Below are 23881 nucleotides of genomic sequence, written 5' to 3' on the forward strand. Positions count from 1 at the left end.
ACTTTTGCATTATAAACTTTAATTTAAATCATTATATAAAAAATAATTTCATAAAATCAACTGTAGGTTGTCCACAGTGTAATGTAAACTACAATGTATCATGGACTAAGTTGCTGCGAGTAGACATGTAAGCTTCCTTCTAGTGCGCACTGTGGTGGGTTCCCAACCAGAGAAGACAATCAATCGATTTGATTGACAAATAGGCGATTTCACCAATTTTGATGGCAATAAAAGTATTGAAAGTGTTGATTGACGGGTAACGTTGGGTATCTCTGCTAGTTGTTTATAAATTGGACTTGTGTTGCTTTGCTTCGTGTGAGGATTGCTTGTTGCAGCGCTGGATAGATCAATGGACAAATTTAGCCCAGCACAACGAAGGAGACGATCACGGCTAAGTGAGCACATGGTACATATTCACACATGCATAATAATGCATAATTAGATGAGATAACTATCTGGTTATCACTTACTTCCTTTCCACCACAGGAAGATGTGACACAAGATCAGAAGGTGGGGAGAATCAAGCCAGTATCCCTAAAGGAGGAGCATTCTGGCCTATTAAGAATTACCTTGGCAGCCCCATCGACATACCTCAGTAGGGGTACTTTAGGTAGTAAGCATTAAACTTACTCCGCCCCAAAGAGGGGAGACATGGTCTGGAAGTGGTCCTTTTTAGGACTATGCAGAACGAATACCTCAGCCCGATAGATAAAAACCCACCGAAATGGCCCAATTTCTGCTGGACTGATTGTCGAAATTGGAAACTCTAATGGTATGTGTCTGCGATCGCAAGTGTATGCCATGAATTGCAACTTTGTCTAGCTTAATGTATATAGTGTCGAAAGACAATAGATACCACCTGCACGGATGCCTGCACAGGCAGTCTACAGTGAAATATGTATTGTGTGCAATCACTAACCGCATGTCTCCAGAACTTGCACTGCTTTAGTCTAATGCTAAGAAGTTCAGGACAACTATAACAATGTTAAGATACGCAGGGAAAGACTAATCGCTTCAATATAACCAGGAAGTTATCTCAAATAAAAATTTGGGATAACTTCCTGGTTATATTGAAGCGATTAGCTTCTAAAATGACTGGCAAATTTTATCAACTATTTTTTTTTTTTTTCTGATTTTCCAAGTGATGAGTAGGGAAAATTGTTCTAACGTATTTGTTTTCTGATTTTTGCAGATTTCTTTTCAATAAACACTGTTTGATTTTATCGCTGGAAAATGTTATTTTTAACTTTTAAGTAAAAAATTTTAAACATAATTTTTATTTTATTTATTTTTTCTTTTTAAACCTTCTACTCGGCAATATATCTCCACATGTGCAATGTCGGGTGAATAACGCTAGTGTATCATATGCCAACAATAATGGCTGGTCCGAGCGTGTGTGGTTCCAAAATCGACTTAACATAATGTACATGCTCTCTCTCTCTCTCTCTCTCTCTCTCTCTCTCTCTCTCTCTCTCTCGCACACACACACACACTCTTTCTTTTCTCCCAAACTGTATGATTTCCCCTTTCCTTCTTTCATCAATATTGCTCCTAAGAAAAGTGCTTAGTATTGTATTTTTTTTTTTCGAAATTTATAGACTAATTTCGTTCTAAATAATTTATTTTTAAAAACACTATTTAAAAAAGTATTTAATTGGTTGATTTTAAATCATGAATTACAAGAATTGTAATGTTTTGTTCCACAATTTTTTTAGATGAGGATTGATAATTTCAATTATTTGGACTACTATTCTCATCTTGGTTGTTATTTTCACACTGTTTTCACAACCGATTTAACCTCCAACCTTTTTTCAGCTGCATCTTTTTGATCTTTGGACTCTTTATATTCAATTCAGGAACCAGTAACAGTATTCCAAGCTGAAGCCTTTTTATTTAATCTTCAGGGTTAGATTGTTCTTGTTTCTTCAACCATGAACTCTTTATAGTCTGTTCTTAATTATTATCAGCTGTTTTAAGGAATGAATGTTCAGCCTCCAGAAGATATCCATTTATGACGGATTATTAATCAACACCTTTAACCATTGCGCTACTACTGGTCCATTGGACAATTCTGATTGGAATGTTCTGTTCACATCTTAAGATCTGTTTTTACAGTCAATGTTTCAGAAAATTTCTGAAGGTAAATGTTTTTTTTTTCTATTTTATGATTTTTTTATTTTTTGTAAGGCTTTCATTCCCTCTATTTACTTATTTGTTCCCACCCATTAGGTTTTGAATATGCGGGTGAGGATCCAGCTCCCCAAAAAGGGGGCACTCTGGATTGGGACAAAAATAAAAGTTGCTTTAGTCTAGAATGATTTCTACCTTTGATGTCAGAAAACAAATACTATAGTTAAATATAATATGAATCAAAGAGCAAACTCCTAAATTAGTTTCTTTCTGCTCACTATATTTCTCCCCTCTCTCCTTCTCTCTCATCTCTCTCTTTTATCTTTCTCTCTGTTAAATAATATAACTACAGTTGGTAGTATTCGTTTTTGTTCATAATGAACTATAACAGATGCATGAGAGATCTATTTTTTTATATGTAGGCACAGTATGTCAAGTTATGTCAAGTTGTGATTTGGATCGCGTATTAATATGCGGATGATTAGCGCACCATGGAAATGAGCACATGAAGTCTACTGATTTTTAATCACCTCATTGGCAGAAAGATACAAATCAGTTCCCAAGTAGATTTTGTGCTGACAAAACATTCTTCATATTCTGTTTTTGTCTTATAAGGTGCCTTCAATAAGTTTCCAGACTTTTTACGCAGGCATTTAAAATTGTTGTAGACTCTTGAAAATTCGGTATGCTATTGCTATATCTGATGAGATGACTGACTAATTTTTATGATTTTAGGTTCAAATTAACAGCTACAGCAGGAATTGGAATACACCCTACTAAAACCTGATTGTCACAGCTGATGATTTTAAAAAAATGCAATCTGAACATGAGGAAATGCAATGCAATAAAATTGTATTTGAAACTTGGAAAAAATGCCACAGAAACATATGGAATGCTTCAGACTGCTTTTGGACCATCTTGCATGAATCAAGCATCAGTTTTTCAGTGGCATAAGAGATTCAAGAAAGGTTAGGAGTCTATGAGGGATGATAAGAGGTGTGGGTAGAGTAAAGAAGTCAGAACACCAGAGTTAATTGGCCAGATAAAGAATTTCATGCATAAGAACTATTGTGTGTCTATGGAAGCAATAAATGCACAGTTTGGTGTCAGTGTGGGAACTGTACACACAATTATTCATGAGGAACTGAAGATGCAGAAGATTTGCACAAAGTTTGTCTTGAGGGTGCTTAGTAAAGATCAGAAAGAAAGATGTTATCATGATCACGACAGTTCTTCACCCTCCCTATAGTGCAAACCTTGCTCCCTGTGACTTTTGGTTATTCCCTAAGCTCATGGAAAACCTTAGAGGCTGTGGTTATGAGACAATTGAGGAGATGAAAGAGGCTGTGATGGGAGTCAATGACACACTCATATAAAAAGATGTCCATGGAGCCTTCCAGAGTTGTTGGAATGATACAAGTGCATTGCAGCCGGAGGAGATTACTTCGAAGCAGACTATAGTTTCATGTGTGTTCTATCAATAACAGTGGGCATACAACAAAAAAGTTTGGAAACTTACTGAAAGCACCTCGTAATTCAGAAATGCGTAGGTAAGATGGAACTCCTGAATACCACATTCTGTTTGTGAAAAAAGCCAGACGACCTAGCAGCTTTCTTTGTTTTAGTGTTACTTTTTAAATAAGATTGATTCATATTTTAGGGAAAATGCTTGCTTTTTTTTTCATGGAAGATGGTGATCCCTTTGTGATTCAATATTCAATCCGAGTTAGATGCATGAAAATACAATCACTTCTACAAAGTTACTTTTTCCATTCTGACGTTCTTCAAAACTTATCACATAAATTTGAAAAATAAGTTAAATAAAAAATAAGACTAAATCTGAAATGAGTCTCTTTTGTTCATGTATCCCTCTCTCCCTCTCCTCATATATATATCTTCTATATACCTATAAAGTTGAGTTTTTGTCTTGCTCTGACATTGGTATTAAAACTACTTTTTCTATTTGAAATTGATTAAAACAAACTTTTTAATATACTCAATCATGGACTACATAAAGGTTAACAAATTTGCATATTCTTTGGAAAAAAACAAGTGTTAATTATTATTTGTTTATTGTTTTAAAAGTCACTTCATTTTTTAACCTTTCATATTTATCTGTTAAAAGAAAACTTGTGTGTTTATTTATTCGTTCACTTTACTAATATTATTATTAATTGTTTATTATTATTTATTTATTTAAGAATTTATTATTATTTATTTAAGAATTTATTATTATTTATTACTAATTATTACTATTATTATTGCTATTTATTATTACTATTATTATTACTAATTATTACTATTATTATTACTAATTATTACTATTTATTATTACTTATTATTACTATTATTATTACTAATTATTACTATTATTATTGCCATTATTACTATTATTATTACTAATTATTACTATTTATTATTACTATTATTATTACTAATTATTACTATTTATTATTACTATTATTATTACTAATTATTATTACTTATTACTATTATTACTAATTATTACTATTACTATTATTACTAATTATTATTACTTGTTACTAATTAATATTTATTACTAATATTATTATTATTTGTTTATTATTATTGTTTATATTATTTGTTTATTGTTTTAAAAGTCAATTAATTTTTTAACCTTTCATATTTATCTGTTAAAAGAAGACTTTTGCGTGTTTATTTATTCGTTCACTTTACTAATCATTTACTTTTTACTCTTATTGTTCTGTTCGATTCTTTTTACTGTTTCTTGTTACTTTTACGAGTCTGTGTGTTTATCAATGTTCTTACATATATGGACGTGGGTGTGTATGCTCTTGCGTATGTTACGTGCAGTTCACTGTTATGTGTGTGTTCTTATCCTTACACCGTTTCTTGCCTTGAAAGTCTTCGAGGCGTGTATGTGTCATGTATAATGCGTATATACCTGGTTGCCTTGGCCAGCGGATGATGCCTTCTTGGACACTGGTCTCCATCTCGTGGGGAGTGGTCACTGCAAACAGATGCATCGATAAACAACAAGATGGATTTGAAGCTTCAGTTTTTTATTTCAAGGCAAGCCTATCATCTCAAAACCCTGGTTGTCGGTGAGCCGAAACCTCCCGTCTGCATTCTCTGCTGCACTAAACCACTCTCAGCCCATGTGGTCATCAACTGGAAGCATACGACCACAATTCCCGTGTCACTCCTAATTTCCGATGTATGTCACACCTAATTTCCGGTGCATTCTCTCTAGGTTAATACCTGTCAAACCTAACCTTTTGTGACCCTGCCAACTCGCTGATGGGAAACCCAAAATATGCTTATATAACTTCTATTTCTAAAACTACCAATATAGCAATTGAGCTGGGATTCCAAATACTACATATCTGTCAGTAGCTCAGACAATAATGACTTAGGCTGCAGCACAATGCGTTCTGGTTTTGATTCTAGCAGATGATACGCAAGTTATATTTTTTTAACACTTTTCAAATCATTACTATATATTGGATAATGATCAATAGAGAATTGACTCTATAATAAGAAATTAGTATGAATAAAAAAATATCTATATGTATTTTCCAACCGGGCAATGCCAAGCGCCCTGCTTATATATATATATATATATATATATATATATATATATAATTAAATAATAATTATTTATTTTGACCTACAGACACTAGTGTTTCATGTTTATGCAGTCATCAGTGTAGGTAACAATTCGTGCCGGTCGAGATTCAGACTTCACCATGAAGCCACCTGTTGCTCCATTTGCTGAGTCTATATATGTATATGCTGTATATATTTTGGCATATAAGGCGACCATGAAAATATTAGCAGCAGCCGTTAAAGCATGTATGCAAATCAATAAATGTGCATGCACTGACGTCATGAGAAAAAGGAGAGAAAAAGAAAAGAAGTATGTGGTCAAGCAAAAGAAAAATGCACACTGGGGAAGATGGACATGTGAAGTCAAGGGCGAGAAAATACTGGCTAAGGCTGGCATTAGGTGGCAGGGACAGAGATTTTTAAAAAGCACACATGCGTGCGAAAAAACTTTGGAACAATAATGAAATGCATTGTTTCAGAAGAACCACAAATAAATGCATTTCATTTGCTCTTAAAAAATGCTGAGTCGTATTTATTTTTGCATCTGAATGCGCAAGGGACTGAAGTATGCTGTTCAACCCAGCAAAAATAGTTATGTCATTGTTCTCTAGATGGTTCTCTTCTGTCTCTATCCGTGGGATTTGGTTTAAAGACACATTTGTTCCATTCTCAAAATGTCTTAACTATCTGGGAATAAGATTATCTAGCAATCTCAAGCTTGCTGACCATTTTTCTTATGTATCCAACAGGGTTAATGTGTTGCGTATCCTAAGCTACCAAATTCCTCATGAATGGCATTTACATACAAGGCTTTACAAGGCAATGATTCGTCCCCACTTAAAATACAAATCCCTTGTGTTCGCGGATTCTCTTGAGAATCTACAATGTTGTACCATCAGGTATATACTACATATTCCTTCAATGTAGCAGTAGGGACAAGTATGCAGGCAGAACCTGCAGAATTAATATTTGAAGAAAACCAGTAATGACAAAAACTCGTTAGATGTTCTAAACTTAAATATTGATATTTTGATTAGAAGACACACAAATTTCTGTCACACACAGATCCTTACATAACGTTAATATACATGCAGTCGCTGCTTATTTTTGCATCTGACTGGGCAAAAGACTGGAATATATTGTTCAACCCAGCAAAAACAATTGCACTCTTGTCCTCTAGTTGCCTCTCTCCTGTCCCTGTCTGTAGGATTTGGTTTCAAGACATATTTGTGCCATTTTCAAAATGCTTTCAAGACATATTTGTGCCATTTTCAAAATGTTATAACTATCTGGGAGTAATAATATTTATCAATCTCAGGTTTGGCGACAACTTGTCTTATGTATCTAACAGGGTTGATAGGAAGCTTTACATGTTGCGTATCCTGCGCTACCCTTCATGAATGGCATTTACATACTAGACTTTACAAGGCAATGATTCCCTTCCACTTGGAATATGGGTCCAAGTGTTCACCGGAGTTGGTAGGGTGATCTTTGATTCTCTTGAGTGTCTACAACAGATATATACTTCATATTTCCTTCCACGACCTTCTTCCCTCTAGTATAATCTACTTGGATTCAATCTGCTACTTGCTAGAATGTGACGTGACAGTTGCATCTGTTGCCTACCGATTATTGCATCAGTTTTGCCCCATCGCAATGCTTGAATATTGTTCTGTGCTGCAGCTTAGCAGACCAAACCTGTGACAATATACATTCACATTAGACCCACTGCATAATCACACTGGTGTTTACTCAGATGTACTGGCAATCTCCTTTTGCATTGTGTTCTGCAGTCTTGCCTCATAATTGTGTGAATGAACATGTATCACAGTCACATTTTCGGAGTTCTGTATTGTCTAACTATCATGATGCTCCTAAGTTTTATGCATTCCCTAATTAGCTAGGTAGTCTGTCTATTGCTAATGGTTTTTATGACCATGGCTTAACAAAAAAATTCAACATGGTTACAGCCACACACACACACACACACACACATGAACTTAATGGAACATGCACATACCTACATATACATCTGTAGGAGACCATGTGCTTCCTTGCTTGACAACAATTACCAACTCCAAGTGCTGTATACAATTGTTCATTTTTTCTTCATCTTTTCTTCTGGTTCTCATTCTGGCAATGTTGCTTTCTTACACACTGGCGACTGTATAAAAAAAATAAAACCACTCAAAACAGACTCGTACACATTCTGCAGATATCCGTTGTACTCTGTGTGTGTGTGTGACACTATTGACTCTCTAAACATTAATGTCCACGTCTTGTCGCGGCTTGTTTGTCATCTGTTGAAGTTAACTTATCTAAGCCTCCTAAAGCTCTCCTGATTTCTATGAGGAGACCTCTGAGCTGCCAATTGTAATCCACTATACCCAACTCAAAGCTGTCATCAACAGTCACAAGACTGTCTGTAAACGTTTATGAACTGTCGCAAAACACACTTTCACTCCTAACCAATCATTTAAATTACAATTGTTTTAAAACTATTGTCTTTTTTTCAGAACGTTGAATACAAGATGAAAAAGTAAATTCACAAAATTTTCTTATTTCAATTTAAGCTAGTGCGAAAAGCTGCTGAAACAGTTCGCTATAACAACAAAGAGCTCAGCCCAGGAACCATTACTGAACACACAGCACAATGGTGGTTTAAGAAATTTTGTGGTGGCGTCAAGAGTCTTGAAGATGATGAGCGTTATGGTCAACCACTAGATGTTGACAACGATCAATTAAGAGCCTTAGTCACAGCCAATCCACGCACAACTGTTTGAAAAGTTGCTTTTGAATTAGACGTAATGTATACAACAATTTCCAACCACTTGAGAGAGATTGGAAAGACAAAAAAAATTGAATTGAACGACAACCAAAAGAAATGCTGTTGTCATCTTCCCTTGTTTTTACACAACAAGAATAACCTGTTTCTCAACTTGGTTGTGACTTGTGATGAAAGATGTGTTCTTTACGACAACTGGTGATGCTCAGCTCAGAGGTTAGATGCTGACGAAGAGTTACAACAAAGGAAGGTCATGCTGACTGTTTGGTAGCCTGTGACCAGTCTCCATTAGAGTGTTTTTTTTAATGCACGTATAAACATTACGGTGAATAACTGTCAACAAATAGATGAAATACATCAGAAACTTCAACAACATTCAGCATTAGTCAACAGAAAAGACCCAACTCTCCTCTATGATGATGCCCGACCGCATGTTCTAAACTAACCCTACAGAAGTAAAATGAATTTGGCTACAAAACTCTGCCTCATCCGCCATATTCTCCAGACCTCTCACCTACCGACTACCATTTTTTCAAGCAACTCGACAACTTTCTGTGTGAGAGATGCTTCAAAAACTTAAGCGATATGAAAAACGTCTTCAGTGACTTCCTCGCCACCAGAATGCAAGATTTTTACGTTACTGGCATAAATACACTTGTTTAGCGTTGGAAAAGTGTGTTGATTCTGACGGTGCTTATTTTGATTAGTAAATTTTTGCTTGAGCCGAGATATGTTCATCTGAATTTAAAACCACAATAACTTTTTTGTCCACCTGATATTTCCTCTTTTTGTTATAGTTTTTCCTTTTTTAAATCACTTCCTAACACTTTGGGGGGGGGCGCATTGTACTATCACACATGGACACAGTAAACCCTAATTAAATATTCAAAATAACGAGTATTCACAGCACAAATAAGATCTTCTCGGTATGGCTAACCCACACATACTTTTACGGGGAATGATGTACCTTCTCCAACTGATGTTACCTCAAGTAGTAACACGAAGCTGGATACTCCACCAGACTAGATTAATTCTTGTCCTGGAATCCAGTAAGACCAATATACCACAAGAAAGATATAATATAACATATTTAAATGATCAATTGAGGAGAGGAAAATTATGTTCTCAATTTCTTTACTAATTTATTGTTTATAATGGAATTATTAATGGAATATTCGAATATCTATGTATCATATAGAGATTAAGTGTTAGCACCAGCAATGGGGTCCCTTGATTTCTGAGAACTTCAACTGAAGTCACAAAAAAAAAGAAAGACTTCAACACCTGTGTATGTACATTCTTTGGTGTACGTGTACGAGCGGTACCCCCACCCCCTCAACTTGCAATAAATCCTTGTGTATTCAATATTATCTTCCACTGTTTGTTCTTGTTCTAAGCTGTCCAACAAAAAACCCCAGCTCAACCCTCATGCATTAGAATTCATCTCATTTAACAGTTACCAATTGTAACATATGCAAATTAATCTCATACGTTCACCAATGGGTGACCGACAAAATTACGCTTGTCTTTTCTTTTCTACATTTTCTGCTGTTATTTTACGGGCTAAGCAAATACGAGGCTGTTTGCGAGAGTGATGATTTCTATTACAATTATTTATGCCAAATTGATAGGGTACTTCTGCATTTACCGACCTGAGATTTCCACAAAGTTACTCAGGTGCACCAGGCAGATAGCTGGAATAACCAGAAATGGCTGATCGCAATACAATGCAAGGAATGCTTAGACCGATCTCAATGGTAGAAATGAATAGCTACTGAGAAAACGATATCAAATGCTCTGTCGGGTTTTAGTCAATAAGAACATAAGCCAACACACTATATATATATATATATATATATATATATATATATATATATATATAAAGAGAAAAAAAATTAAAAGTAAGTTGAACTTTACAATAAAAATTTATTGTTCGACTGAATACTCCAAAAAAACAATTTCTAAGTTGTTTTTTGGAGGATTCAGTCGAACAATAAATTTTTATTGTAAAGTTTAACTTACAGTTTTAATTCTCTTTCTCTTATAATAAGCTCTATTCTCTATTGTGTATTGAGCTTTTTTAATTTAGTTGGGAGTAAATTTTCTATATATAAATACTGTTATTTATATTAGTTTACCATTGTGTATATCAGGTAAACACTACATCCCTTTGTTTTCATTTTATATATATATATATATATATATATATATATATATATATAATATATATATATATATATATATATATAAAATCATAGACTCCAGCAACATCACTTCTCCATATAAAAAGACTATTGTAACCAATTTCTGTATCTTAAGCTTCAAAAGTGAATGTCCATACCAATACGAAACAGCAATTATAAAGAACCCAATTAATTGAGCCAAATTGATCTCAAATAAAAAAAATATTCTGCAGTGAATTAAAAAATATCAAACAGATTTTAATTGATAACCAATTCTCCAATTTCTTAGTCAATAAACAAGTTAAACTAAGAAATCTAGGCCAAACTAATCATAACCAAGTTAACAATCCCTGCCCCATCAATATATTCTATCGCAACCAGCTATGTCACAACTTTAAATCAGATGGAAAAAGGTACTAAGGAATATAATACATCGATACATATCTCCAGTCAATAATAATAAGATCAGATTTATCATCTGCTACAAGAAATTAACAACTGCTAAGCTTATAATTAAGAACAACACTTCTTGGACAACAAAATCAGTCGACGAAACCAATGTAGTCTACCAATTCAAATGCCACTTGGGAGAATGCATCTCCAACAATAGAAGCACCAATAGCTACATTGGACACACGGCCAACACATTGCCCAGACGATTAACTATACACCTTTATATCTCTACGGGTTATGTGGCAAATTACAGCTCTGAACTACTTGTGGTTTATGTTTTACAGGTGTTTGAACTGAGTCAGGTGTGAAATGGAGCCTATTGAATGTCGAGCAGTGATCCAGTTTTTGTATTTGAAAGGACGCACACCACAGGAGACTTTTGATGAAATGAAAGAAACTTATGGTGATAATGCCCCATCATATGACCTTGTAAAACGCTGGCATTGTGAATTCAAACATGGCCGGAAATCTGTGGAAAAAGCTCCCAGACCTGATTGCCCCACCTCTTCTGCCATTGATGAGGCATCTGTCTGTCAAGTTGAGGCTGCCATTTTGGAAGATCGGCGCATTACTATTCCAGAAGTGAGAACGTGTTGAGTGCTCGAGGATGAATTTGGAGATGTGCCAAGAAGATGAGTCAAAGTTTTTCAAAAGACTGATTACACAGGATGAAACCTGGATCCATCACTATGATCCAGAGGCCAAAACCCAGTCAATGCAGTGGAAGCATTTTGACTCCCCACCTTCAAAGAAGGCAAGGGTGCAGCCCTCCGCTGGCAAGGTCATACTCACAGTCTTCTGGGACCAGGACGGAGTAGTGATGACAGATTTCCTGGCAAAGGGTACCACAATTACAGGAGCCTATTATGCTTCACTTTTGAGGAAATTAAGGGAAGCTATCAAAATCAAGAGGTGGGGCAAGATCAGCAAAGGTACCCTCCTCCTGCAGGACAACACTCCGGTCCACAACTCGCATGTTGCCAGATCAGAAGCACGGGTGTGTGGTTATGAAATTTTCCCCATCCTCCCTACTCTTCTGACCGTGCACCCTCTGACTTTCACCTCTTCCCAGCCATGAAGTTGTTTTTGAAAGGAAAGCGTTTCCCAGATGATGCAGTCTTGATTTCTGAAGTCACGTCGTGGTTGGAGGACCAACCTGGGATGTTCCACAAAAACGGTCTCCAGAGCTGCATCAAACGATGGGAGAAATGCATAACTCTGGGTGGTTCCTATGTAGAGAAAGACTAATAACTGTGCCAAGTTTCGTTTCTCTACTGCTATGGGAAGTGGGTCAGAGGCATTACTTATTGCACGCCCTTCGTATAATGTAAATTTATAAATTAATAAAAAAAACTTGCAAATTCCATACCATTTTGTAAATCACACTTTTAAACCATTGTACATTTATTTTAGCCACATTCTTAACATGTTAAAACATTTATTTTTACACAAGAGACGCTTCAGTATTTCAAGTAATTTAAATGTAATTTGAACTGAAGCATATAAAACATCCATATTTTAAATGAAACAGTAATCAAAAACTGCCTGTGGACGACTGAAGAAAATCAGTTGAAAGTACTTGCAAAAAAACAAAAAAAAATAGATAAACAAACACGACTATGTAACTTTATTACACAAATTCGTCTAAGACATGAGAACGACCACAAAAATAGAAAAATTATTTTAAAAAATATCATTAAGCAAAAACACTTTGTACTATTTAACAATATGTCTGAATATATATATATATATATATATATATATATATATATATATATATATATATATATATATATATATAGTCAAAGGGAAAATTATTCTCAACTTGCATTTAAGTAAACATGTACTTTCATATAAATAACTGAATTCATTAAAAATGTCGCTAACAAAAACAAATAAACAACATATATATGTGTGTAAATATATATATATATATATATATATATATATATATATTTATATATATATATATATATTGGAAGAAAATTAAATTATTCAGAAAAAATAAAAGAAGTCAGTGTTACTAATTTATTATTGTTGAAGAGAAAGGAGATATTTCCTCGCCTGTAACAGATACTTCCCTCAACCACCAAACAGTAACGTAAAAAAAAAAGCATTCTATGGTTCTCCCCTTGCCAAACTTTCATGAAAAACACTCGACTAGCTACACCCACTATGTATGATTTTCCCCACTCTATCTGTGCCTAAATCTAAATGCAGATTCCATGAACATAAACTACCCAGAACTACCCGCCTTTGGAACACTGCTCCGTTGTCCTGCTTCCTGGTTGAATGCAACATGGTAGCCTTCAAATGCAATGTAAAAAAGTTCCTATTAAGCTGTCGCCATAGTTAATCAAATTCTACCTAATGTACACAATTAGAGATTACTACACCACCACCTTCCATTCATTAACCCTTATCATGGGAACCTCAATGTATTCTTTTCTCAAACTTTCTCTCACTTAGCACATCCACCTGCATAGCATGTGCATTACCCCTCCAAAATTTCTATTTTCCCATATTTGGGGTAATTTAGCCCTGTTCCCAGACCACTGATCTAGTAGATGACTTTATGTTATGGATCATCCTTCCCTCATTCTCTGTGTTAGATAATAGCCATGTAGAAGCATTTAATTGCTGTTATCTGTTTATTTATTGATCTATATAATTATCTATCTATGCAGCGACCGGAAAATCATAGACGTTGCTCTCTGATGGTAGTAGATATGGCAGGTAGGTTGCCATAAGGTTTCTGCTTCATGAGATGGTCTTGCATATGGATGTACATGCTGTCTAGTTTTCTTTCCAATCTTTTGTTGAGTGTCCAGGTTGTAGCACCGTAAACAACGTATGAAATATCTCAAAAAAGAAAACACGAATAAACCTAGAACCCCATCCTCCTACGTAGACCCCTACTACCATGTCTCCTTCTCCAACATCAGGGGTCTACGTTCTAACCTTCCAGAGGTTGAAACCCAATTACAGGAGACGAAACCTGACATATTCTTTCTAAGCGAAACTACTGGAATAGGGCCGACCACCTCCCTAGATGAGTTCATAATTAAAGGATACTCTAACTTAACATCTAAATCTGACCCCCAAGATCGCCATGGGCATGGAATATGTGCCTACATTAAAGATGGCTTCCCATGTGGCAGGGATATCTCCAGAGAAGACCCTAATCTACCTTATATGTGCTTCTAGGTTGCACTTGCTTACACCACCGCATTTATATTTGCCCTCTATCGCCCCTAAAACAGTGGAGTTACTGTCTTTAGGAGTATATCAGAGGAAATTTACCACATCCTGTCTGCTCATCCCTCGGCTAACATTCACATTTGTGGTGACTTCAATGGGCATAATGTGGAATGGCTGACCCACTCAAATAAGACTGATGATGAGGGGATGTTCTGTCATGATTTTGCCATTGCCTATGACCTCACTCAGATTGTCCGCGAGCCCACCCGTGTTCCCGATACTACTGGTCAGTACGCAAGCCTTCTAGACCTTTTTCTATCCACTTCCCCTGAGCTATGCTCATTTTCCGTTCTATCTCCTATGGGTTCCTCCGACCACTGCGTCATATCAGTTAAGATAAAAATGAAATATAATAAATCTACAGACGTACCTCTCCACCGTACTGTATACCAATACTCTATGGCGGACTGGGATAGCTTCCGTACATTCATATCTGATCTACCTCTCCATTCCATGTTTAAAAAGGATGTGTTCTCTATAGTATCAGACCTGACCGAATGGTTACTTGTAGGCATAGACCAATTCATACCATTCAAAAAATTCCAACAAAAACCTAACAGCCAGCCATGGTTCTCCCTTGAATGTGCTGCTGCCATCGCACACAGAAATCACTTTTTCCATAGCTACCAACGTAATAGATGCGCTGAAACTAAAGCTGCTTTCAGGGCCGCGAGCAACCACTGTAAAAGAGTAATAAAAAATACAAGAGAACTATATGCTCAATCCGTTAAATCCAAAGTAGCTGAGCAGCGGCTTGGTTCCCACCAGTTCTGGCAAATAGCAAATAGGATCCTGAACAGAAACATGCGTTCTATCCCAACCATTATCAATGGACCAGAGGTCATCTCGACAGCATCCGACAAAGCCAAACTATTTGCCAAAAACTTTGCGGCAAATTCTACCCTGTGTGACGAAGGCCATCAACTCCCCATATTCCCTCCTATAACAGACAACACGCTATGCAACATACAACATGTGCGTGAGGTCGCTAAGCTAATCAAGAACCTTGACTCCAGTAAAGCAACTGGTCCTGACGATATTCCAATTATAGTGTGTAAAAATTACAACCAGAACTTGCCCCCATACTTACCAAACTGTTTAAGCGTTGCCTTAAGGAGAAGTGCTTCCCAACACCCTGGAAAACCTCATCAGTATGCCATGTATTTAAGAATTCAGGTGATAAGTCATCCCCCTCTCAGTACAGACCAATAAGTCTCCTGTGTGTCATGAGTAAGTTGCTGGAATCCACAATAAATAGAGAAGTAGTCAACCACCTCAATAGAAATAACCTTCTTAACGACACGCAATATGGTTTCTGTTCTGCTAGATCTACAGCAGATGTGCTAATGGTTATATCTCATAGGATTAGCGAATCTCTCGACAAAGGCTTCATTTCTAGGGCAATTACTCTCGACATATCAAAGGCCTTTGATAAGGCTTGGCATAAAGGCCTACTACACAAGATTTCCAGCTACAGTATAGCTGGAAATGTTTTCTCAATCATTAAATCATTTCTCTCAGATAGGCTCATAAGAGTAGTGGTTGATGGGCAAAAATCAGAGGCCCACAGTATTAATGCTGGAGTCCCTCAGGGGTCCATACTGGGCCCAACTCTCTTCCTGATCTACATCAATGATCTCCCAAAACACATACTAAAATCTTTCATTGACATCTATGCTGATGACACGACCATCTATGGCAACACATCAAAGGCCGTAAATGATGATGTTCTCTCTGATTCTCTCTCCTCTGATCTTGAGCACGTGGTGCAGTGGGGAAAAACGTGGCTGGTTACCTTTAATGCATCTAAGACCAAGCTCCTATCTCTACATAATAAACGCTGTGATCCCCATCTGACATCAATTGAAATGGATGGCTCTCGTCTAGGGAAAGCCCCATGTTTTGATAAGCTTCTGGGTTTGACCTTTACTCCTGATATGAAATGGAACACATACATCAAGTCTGTGGCCAAGGTCACTGGGAAAATGGTGGGATCCTTCTACCGCTCCAGAAGATATCTCACTATTGATGCAATTCTCTATCTATATAAGAGCCAAGTATGTCCAAAGATCAAGTGCTGCTGCCACATCTGGGCGGGAGCTTCTAAAAACAGCCTATCCTGCCTTGACAGAGTACAAAATAGACTTCGTGACTTGGTGGGGGATGCCCTTTTCTCTAACCTGCAACCTCTTTCCCACAGAAGAGACATAGCGAGCTTGTCTTTGTTCTATCGTTATTTCCATGGCAAGTGCTCGTCTGAGCTCCATTCTCTGGTCCCACCTCGCCAATCTTTTTCAAAAAACACCCGACTAGCTGAAACCACCGTCAATAATTTTCCCCACTCCTTATCTGTGCCTAAATCAAAACGTAGATTCCATGAACAAAGCTTCTTTCTTAGAACTGCACGCCTGTGGAACGCTGTTCTGCTTGCCTGTTTCCCTCCCGACTTCAACCTGGATGTCTTCAAGTCCAACACAAACAAATTCCTGATGAACCGCCCCCCCTAAGTAATGACACCTTACCAATTCTCCAATACTATTGCTACACTATCCCTTTGATTACTGTACACACAATAACCCTTATCCCTGAGTGGCCATTGGGCCTTGATAAGTGGTGAACTCCATGTAAAAAAAAATAAAACAAAAAAAACAGCAGACTCCACTACTTCTCTGAAGAACTGCAAGATGTTTATTCACTAGATATACTAGAGTAGATGGCGTTCCAGCATCTGAGGATTTCAAAAGTGAAGAGATGAAATTTTGCTGTTATCAGATTTGTCAGGAGTATGTATGTTGAGGAGACGCAAGTGCTACGAGTTCATCAGAGCACATTCCATTAAAATACTTGTAAAACGGGCACAATAAAGCAGCATTGTGGCAATGGGACAGAGGTTGGAGCTTGGTTTATAGTGTGGGATCTATTAGATTTAAAACTTTTTGGGAGCCCTGTATAAAAGGAAGAGACTAGTGGTAGATACACCAGCCCAGATGTAGCAACAATACTCCATGAATGGTGATTTTGTAGAGATACAGGATACTCTCAGGTATAAGTAAGTTTCTAGCACGGTAGAGAGAGACCACCTTCTTTGCAGCAGCATTGGTAATGTCCTCAATGTATTTGCCCCATTCACTTACTAACTTTGCTGTGACAGAATGAAAGTACATATATTTATTCATATGTAACTAGACATTGGTCTTTATTATGCAACTAGCCTGTGTGCCTGGCATTACCCGGCTGTTTGGAGGTGTGTGTTGAGCAAAAAAAAAAAAAGTGGTAGTAGTCAGGCAGGCTTGAACCCGTACTGTGAAGGAGTAAAAGAATGTGAAAAAATATGAGATGTCTTTTCCGTTTTGTCCATCGCAAAACTGGAAGTGGCAAAGTTTTAAATTAAGGCTAGTCTATCGAAAAGAGGGGGATGACTTTCGAAAATATCGGCGAAAAAAGCGACCCCTCCCTATAGAAAAGTTCTCAGTTGAGGTGAAGGAATGAATGTTTTTAACCAATTTTTTGATATTTGTCATTCAAAGGATCAAGCTTCAAAATGATACTGATCTTGTGAAAATCCGTCACCTCTGTCAAAAGTTTAGGTATACATACATATATACATACATATTATACATTTAAACAGACAGGTGAGATTTATATTATAGAAGATACTTATTCGTTAGAAGTTCAAATTTGTATGAAATTTCATTTTTTTTTTTTTTTTTTTTTTTTTTTTTTTTTTTTTTTTTAGGGCCCCCATGACTGTCCACCGACGCCAAGTCCATCCAGAGAATGCCAGGTAACATTTTGTTTATGTATTATGTTATTTTTTTTATTTTTTTTTTTTTTATTTTATTTATTTATTAATTTTTTTTTTTTTTTTGCCATGATTTAATTTGAATGTGATGCTTGCTGCTGATGCTGAGCAGGAGTCATTTATTTATTTTTGTAAGAATCAGATAATCATTGTTGTCATTCATTTCCCTGATATCTTTCTAGTTAGAATTTGATATCCCGGAAAGGGATATATTTGTTTAAAGTAGTTGAGTGGTCTGAGCTACAGTAATTGAGTAATTCAATCTTGTAAGTTAATGAACGCTTGTTCGTAGTTGCTTAAGCTGTAAGCTTTCAGCATGTCTTTCAACAGACTGCTATACTCGTCTGTATATATGGTTGCACCAGCCAATCATATTCTTGTGTGAAGGAACCCGGATGTGTTCATATTCATTACATCAGAATTCTTTCTAGAAAGACATCAGGTAATTATGGGAAGGATCACATAAAGATTACCAACAACCGTAAGTGGAATTGTTTCTGTGAAATGAATTGGATTCAGACTTGACATATCTGGGTTGTCTGTTTATGCCGTTAACCACTTAGCCACCATCACCTTCCTGTAGTTGTTGTTGTAGTAATAATAGAACAAGAAGAATGAATCGAACTTCTGCACAGAATTCACAAAGATCATGCTTCAAGAGTGGCTGGTTTGTATGAAGTCCTTCTCATTGCTATTCATTATACCTGCAAGGGTTTTTATTTCACTAAAAACAACAATGTCTAGTGGTTACATATGAAGTTGGGGAATGTTTTGGCACAGGATGCAAAAAACTTGTCGTTGCACATGTGCAGCAGTAATGTTATATCCACTCTGTGGATTTGCAGTTCCGTGCTTGACATGTCTTTATTTGCTACAGATGCTATAAATGACTGGAGGATGACAGACCCTGATGTCAATTCCTCTTAGATTTTTCATTTGATTGGTTGTTTTCTTTTTTTGGCTTATCAATCATGTTTGGATTATTTAATGCCAAGTCCAGTAATTGTGGGAAAAGTTTTTATGCTTAAAGTTCTTTGTATCTTTAAAGATTCATGGTGTTTGGTTTAGTTGTTTTGTAGAGAAAAATTTTTGTTATTGTTTTAACTTTGCAGAACATGATTGAGTTTTGCAATGGGAAAGGACAAAAAAAAAGCAATAACATCAATGTTTGGTGCATTTTAGGTCAGGAAGTCAATATCTTCAGACAGCCTGATCTGGTAACACTAGTAGATTTTTGCCAGCACCTTGTTGCTATCATCCCTGCCACAAAGGATGAGGAAGGATTAGACTTGGATTTGTAGTTTCTATCGATGTGGACTCGGCATGCCATGTTCAATTTTATTATTATTTGCTATTATATCAATTGCACTAAAATCTTTTGCTTGTTTTCGATCACATAATTCCACTTTTTTATGACTTGCTTCCATCATTGCAATTTACCATCCTCTCCCAATCATTGATTCATCAAGTTGAGTCATCTGTGGTGTGTTTGCTTCACGTTTTTGAAGTGTTGAAATTAATGTTTTAACTTAGTGAATAAAAAAAAAAAAAAAAAGAAATCTGTCGCTCATACTAACGTGAAAAAAAAAACTCCAATTGTGTAAAACAATCTTCTCTTGATTTCTCAACTCTTCTTCTTCGTCGTCGTCGTCGTTGTCGTCACAAAATCATGATTACATTCCAACCTTCTCCCCCAAAAAAACGTCTTTATATACAGACTTTTAATTACAACAGTATCACAATTTGCATATATTTCTCCCCTTCTCTTTTCCTTGTACTGAGTGGATTCCAGGTTCGAATGACAGTGGTTCTTGTGCACATTATTTTGTAACCTCAGTGTTGTTCAGTTCCACTACACCCGTGGGGGGGGGGCGGAACTGAACAACACTTAAAATGGCTAAAATTGACACTTTTCTGCTTAAAAAAAAAATTGATGCCTTGCATTTTTATAAAACTTTCTGAAAAGTTGTAACTGATTTCTATATAATTTTGTTTGTCTATACTTCACGATAACTCTTGGGTGTGCCTCAGGAGCTCTTTTAGGGCTAATAAAAACACTCCGTTTTGGGGACTATTTTACCATATTTGTCCAAAATTTTCTGTGTATATCTATTTATTAGCAGTTTTGCATGGTGCTGAATTCAAATATGTTAAGGCTTGGGGACTTTTGGGGCTAAATAAGGGGTGGGGGATGATGAACTTAGTTATTTCTTTTTTTTTTTTTTTTTTGCATGGTGTAGAACTCAAATTTACATATGTTAAGGCCTAAAATTGCACCGTTTGTTCATTTTCACTAGAATTTGACGTCCCCTTGGCTAAATGGGGGAGGGGCAGATGCTGAACTTAGTCATTTTTTTTATGTCTCATTTACTGTGCACTCACGGGGAACCATGCATACTTCACTTGTTAAAGTGCTATTGAACTCGTGTCCATGTTGCTGATCCGTATCATAGTGTAGTTAACATAGCAGTTTTGTACACATTGATTTTAGTTTAAATCTAATCCCACGCTCGTCCTACAGTCGATGACCAAGCTTTTCAAATGCTACACAGGCCTTTGCAATTCGATTAGTAATCCCATCATCCAGTGTGCAGGATGCAAGATGTATTGATTTTACTTCTCGGATAGATAAAAGAACTTCAAGTATTTCAGATTTTTGCTTCAACATGGACAGGGATTTCAGGAAAGCAGTGTTTGGGTGGATTCTGTTTCACTCTAAGAACTTGATGTGCTGTTATTACTCGACTAAAGCAGCATTTATCTGAAGCAGGTCGAACAACTTTCTCCGAAGGAGGAAGTTCCATGGGAGTATAAAATTCACAAACAGTTCCTAATTGCATGTATATCCCCATTAGGGGAGATGACGACATTAGGTTTTAACAGTTCTTGCAGGCAGATGTCGATGTCTTCCTATCTACAGTGTCTGCTATTCCCTAATGGTCACTTTGGCACACCGGTTCTCCTTGGATCACTGAAGTTAAGCAACTTTGAGCCTGGTCAGTACCAGATAAATACAAGTGCTGTATGTAGGATACGGTGTTGAGTTGGGTTGATGCATTACTTGTGTCTTTTTAATGCAAATTATCGGTTTGACAGCCTTTGCTACTGCCGAAACTCAATTGATGAGTGACTTCTTTATTTAATTTTTACAGACACTTTAATATATATATATATATATATATATATATATATATATATATATATATGGCATAATCTCCTTGACACACCGGTTCTTCTCAGATCACCGAAGTGAAGCAGTGTCGAGCCTGGTTAGTACCAGATGGGTGACCATTTGGGAATTCTAGGTGCTGTATGAGCTCTCTACTTATCTCTGCATTTGTTTCCAATTGTCCTGTACACACTTCACTGGTATTAAACAATGTCGACTAAGGAGAGGTGTGGTTGGAGATTGCACACCTGTCACAAAAATTTCATGCGCAGACACCCCTTCGTGGGTATCCATAGGCTGTCAAAGACTGAAGGAGCCCTATATATATATATATATTAGTAAGTTATGAAAATATATTTATGGCAATCAAACTAGACAGAGCCTTCAGTGTTTCATCCTCATAGGAAATTGTCACACTAAAAGGATAAAACATGGAAACCTCTGTGCAGCATAATTGCCATAAATACAATTTTCATAACATTACCTAGCTCTATTCATGTATTGAGTACTGTTGAAGTAAATTCTGAAAATCAATACATAAAATATTATATCTTCTTATAAGCATTTCATGTGGACACACACACACATTAATTGTTTCAGGATGCATAAAAATTAATTCTCTGAAAAGAACATTTTTCCACTTTTTTTAAAAGTTTTTCTTTTGTTCAAACTGGGGATGGAGCATCCCACCGAATGTCAAACATTCACCTGCCATCTCATACATTCCAACCTAAAGATCTTAAGAATCTCTTTAAGTGCAGTTGTTTGAATCTCTCTTGTGCTTGGGTCACCTGGTATATTTGCCAGGGAGTTTTTTAAATTCTTTTTCATGAATCTAGTTGCTCTTATTATTACTGAAGTGATAGAAATCTTCCTAAGATTCCTGTTTCTTGCGATTGCACATAATAAGACATTGGTATTTCGCTACCTTTTCCCTTTAAGCTCTATTTAACCAAGTATTATCGGAAACATTAACTTCTATTAAGGTTGCTTCTTTCTCCTCCTTTTTCCATATCACTATGTCAAGTTTAATAGTTCCATTTTCTTAGCACATAGTTGTAGAAACTGCATAGCCATAGAGGATGGTGTGACTTGTTTTCAACAGTTCTTTCTGGTATGTCTCCAAGACTTGCTGCTACATTCACTATTCAACTTTTTACATCAGAAACCTTACAGCTGGATATTAGGTGGTTCACACTCTCTACTTCTGGGAGGCAAAACCTGCATCTGTTGTCATTGCTGCGACTACTCATATTCTTAAAAGCATTGGTCATTAAGCTTTGATCTTGGACACTTATTATAATCATCTCCTGATCATAGTAGAGCAATCTTCTTTTCAGACAGTCTATAGAGCCTTCCTCATCTATAAAGTCCTGGGGTAAATTCACTCAGAAAATGCTTGGCATGTAGTTGGTTGGCCCATTCTTCCAGTTTTTTTAAGTGTATTTTGGTGATTCTTTAGGGCTTTTTTCTAATTCTTTATCATTTGTAAGACAGTATTGTTCAAACATAGTCACAAGGAAGAACCAAGGTCCAGTGTTTTTTGGGTTTTTTTTCATTGTTACCTACTTGTGATGAGAACTCTGTAAATAATTCATTCGACAAAGGAGATCCTGATGTTAAAATGGATCCCTGTTGAGGTGTCATGGATACAGGCAGTTCAAATGGATGAACAGGTTAGTAATGGTGTGGTTCTACTTTTGCTCTTGAGGTGGGGCATTGGTCAATGATGGGAATTGTGATTGGGATTCCAGCAGACTGTTTCTTTTCTAATGACAGCTGATACTTCTGTTTTCATGTAATCTATCTCATCCTTTGGATGGACAAAAGTGGAAGAATATTTCCCTCCAGGTCTCTGTCCTTTGTTTTTGTTTGGTATGTTTTGTTTGAGCATATTTCATAGCTCATAACAGTGTCCACTTTTCTTCTCTCTCCCATCTAGACTCTTGTCTTTGTATAGTTTCCTCTTCCGAGATAGCAACGTAGTCATTTTCTGCCTCCTTCAGGGTGACATTTTTAATGAGGGCTATTTCGTCTGGTATCATATATTTCCATCTGGGAAACCTGTGATCTTAGTCAGACAACTTTCACTTTAAGAAAGTCAGTCTCTTTTATTTTCTCGGTCAGAATTTGATTTGCTGTTTTGCTCCACTTTTCAAACTTTGGGTAGTCGTAGTAAAACAAGCAACGCCTTTTGAGCAACAGTTCATAGCTGGGATTTTGAGCTTTGTTGCCAAACATGATGGCGATGGGGGAGGGGGTGCAGTACCTCTGGTATCAAGACTTGATGGCTGACCATGGTTGGTCTCTGTCATAGCTTTCAGAGACTAGAAGATTTAAACCATTGTTTGCCTCTTCCTGCCTGGTATATAAACAGGTGGAGGGATCCTTTTTATCCTGGGTACCGGCCTGTCAGTATTTGTTTTTTTATTTTTGCTTCATAGTTTTATATATGATTCCTTATGGTAAACAACTTTCTATTTTTGATAGTTGCCCTTTATTAATAA

The 23881-nt window shown here is 36.4% G+C and overlaps 1 protein-coding gene across 8 annotated transcripts in view; it reads left to right on the forward strand.

Moving 5' to 3' along the window:
* The window catches only part of LOC145276793 (oxysterol-binding protein-related protein 11-like), a 430789-nt gene that overhangs the window by 156151 nt on the left and 250757 nt on the right, over positions 1–23881 (forward strand). For all 8 annotated transcript variants that reach the window (XM_080128095.1, XM_080128098.1, XM_080128099.1 and 5 more), the window contains one exon: positions 18140–18187. In XM_080128095.1, coding sequence (XP_079984221.1) covers positions 18140–18187 — 48 coding nt within the window. The remainder of the gene's footprint in view (positions 1–18139; positions 18188–23881) is intronic.

This window comes from Euprymna scolopes, chromosome 5 (genome assembly GCF_053919585.1).
Source record: "Euprymna scolopes isolate OS-2025 chromosome 5, ASM5391958v1, whole genome shotgun sequence".
In the NCBI taxonomy this organism is placed as follows: domain Eukaryota; kingdom Metazoa; phylum Mollusca; class Cephalopoda; order Sepiida; family Sepiolidae; genus Euprymna; species Euprymna scolopes.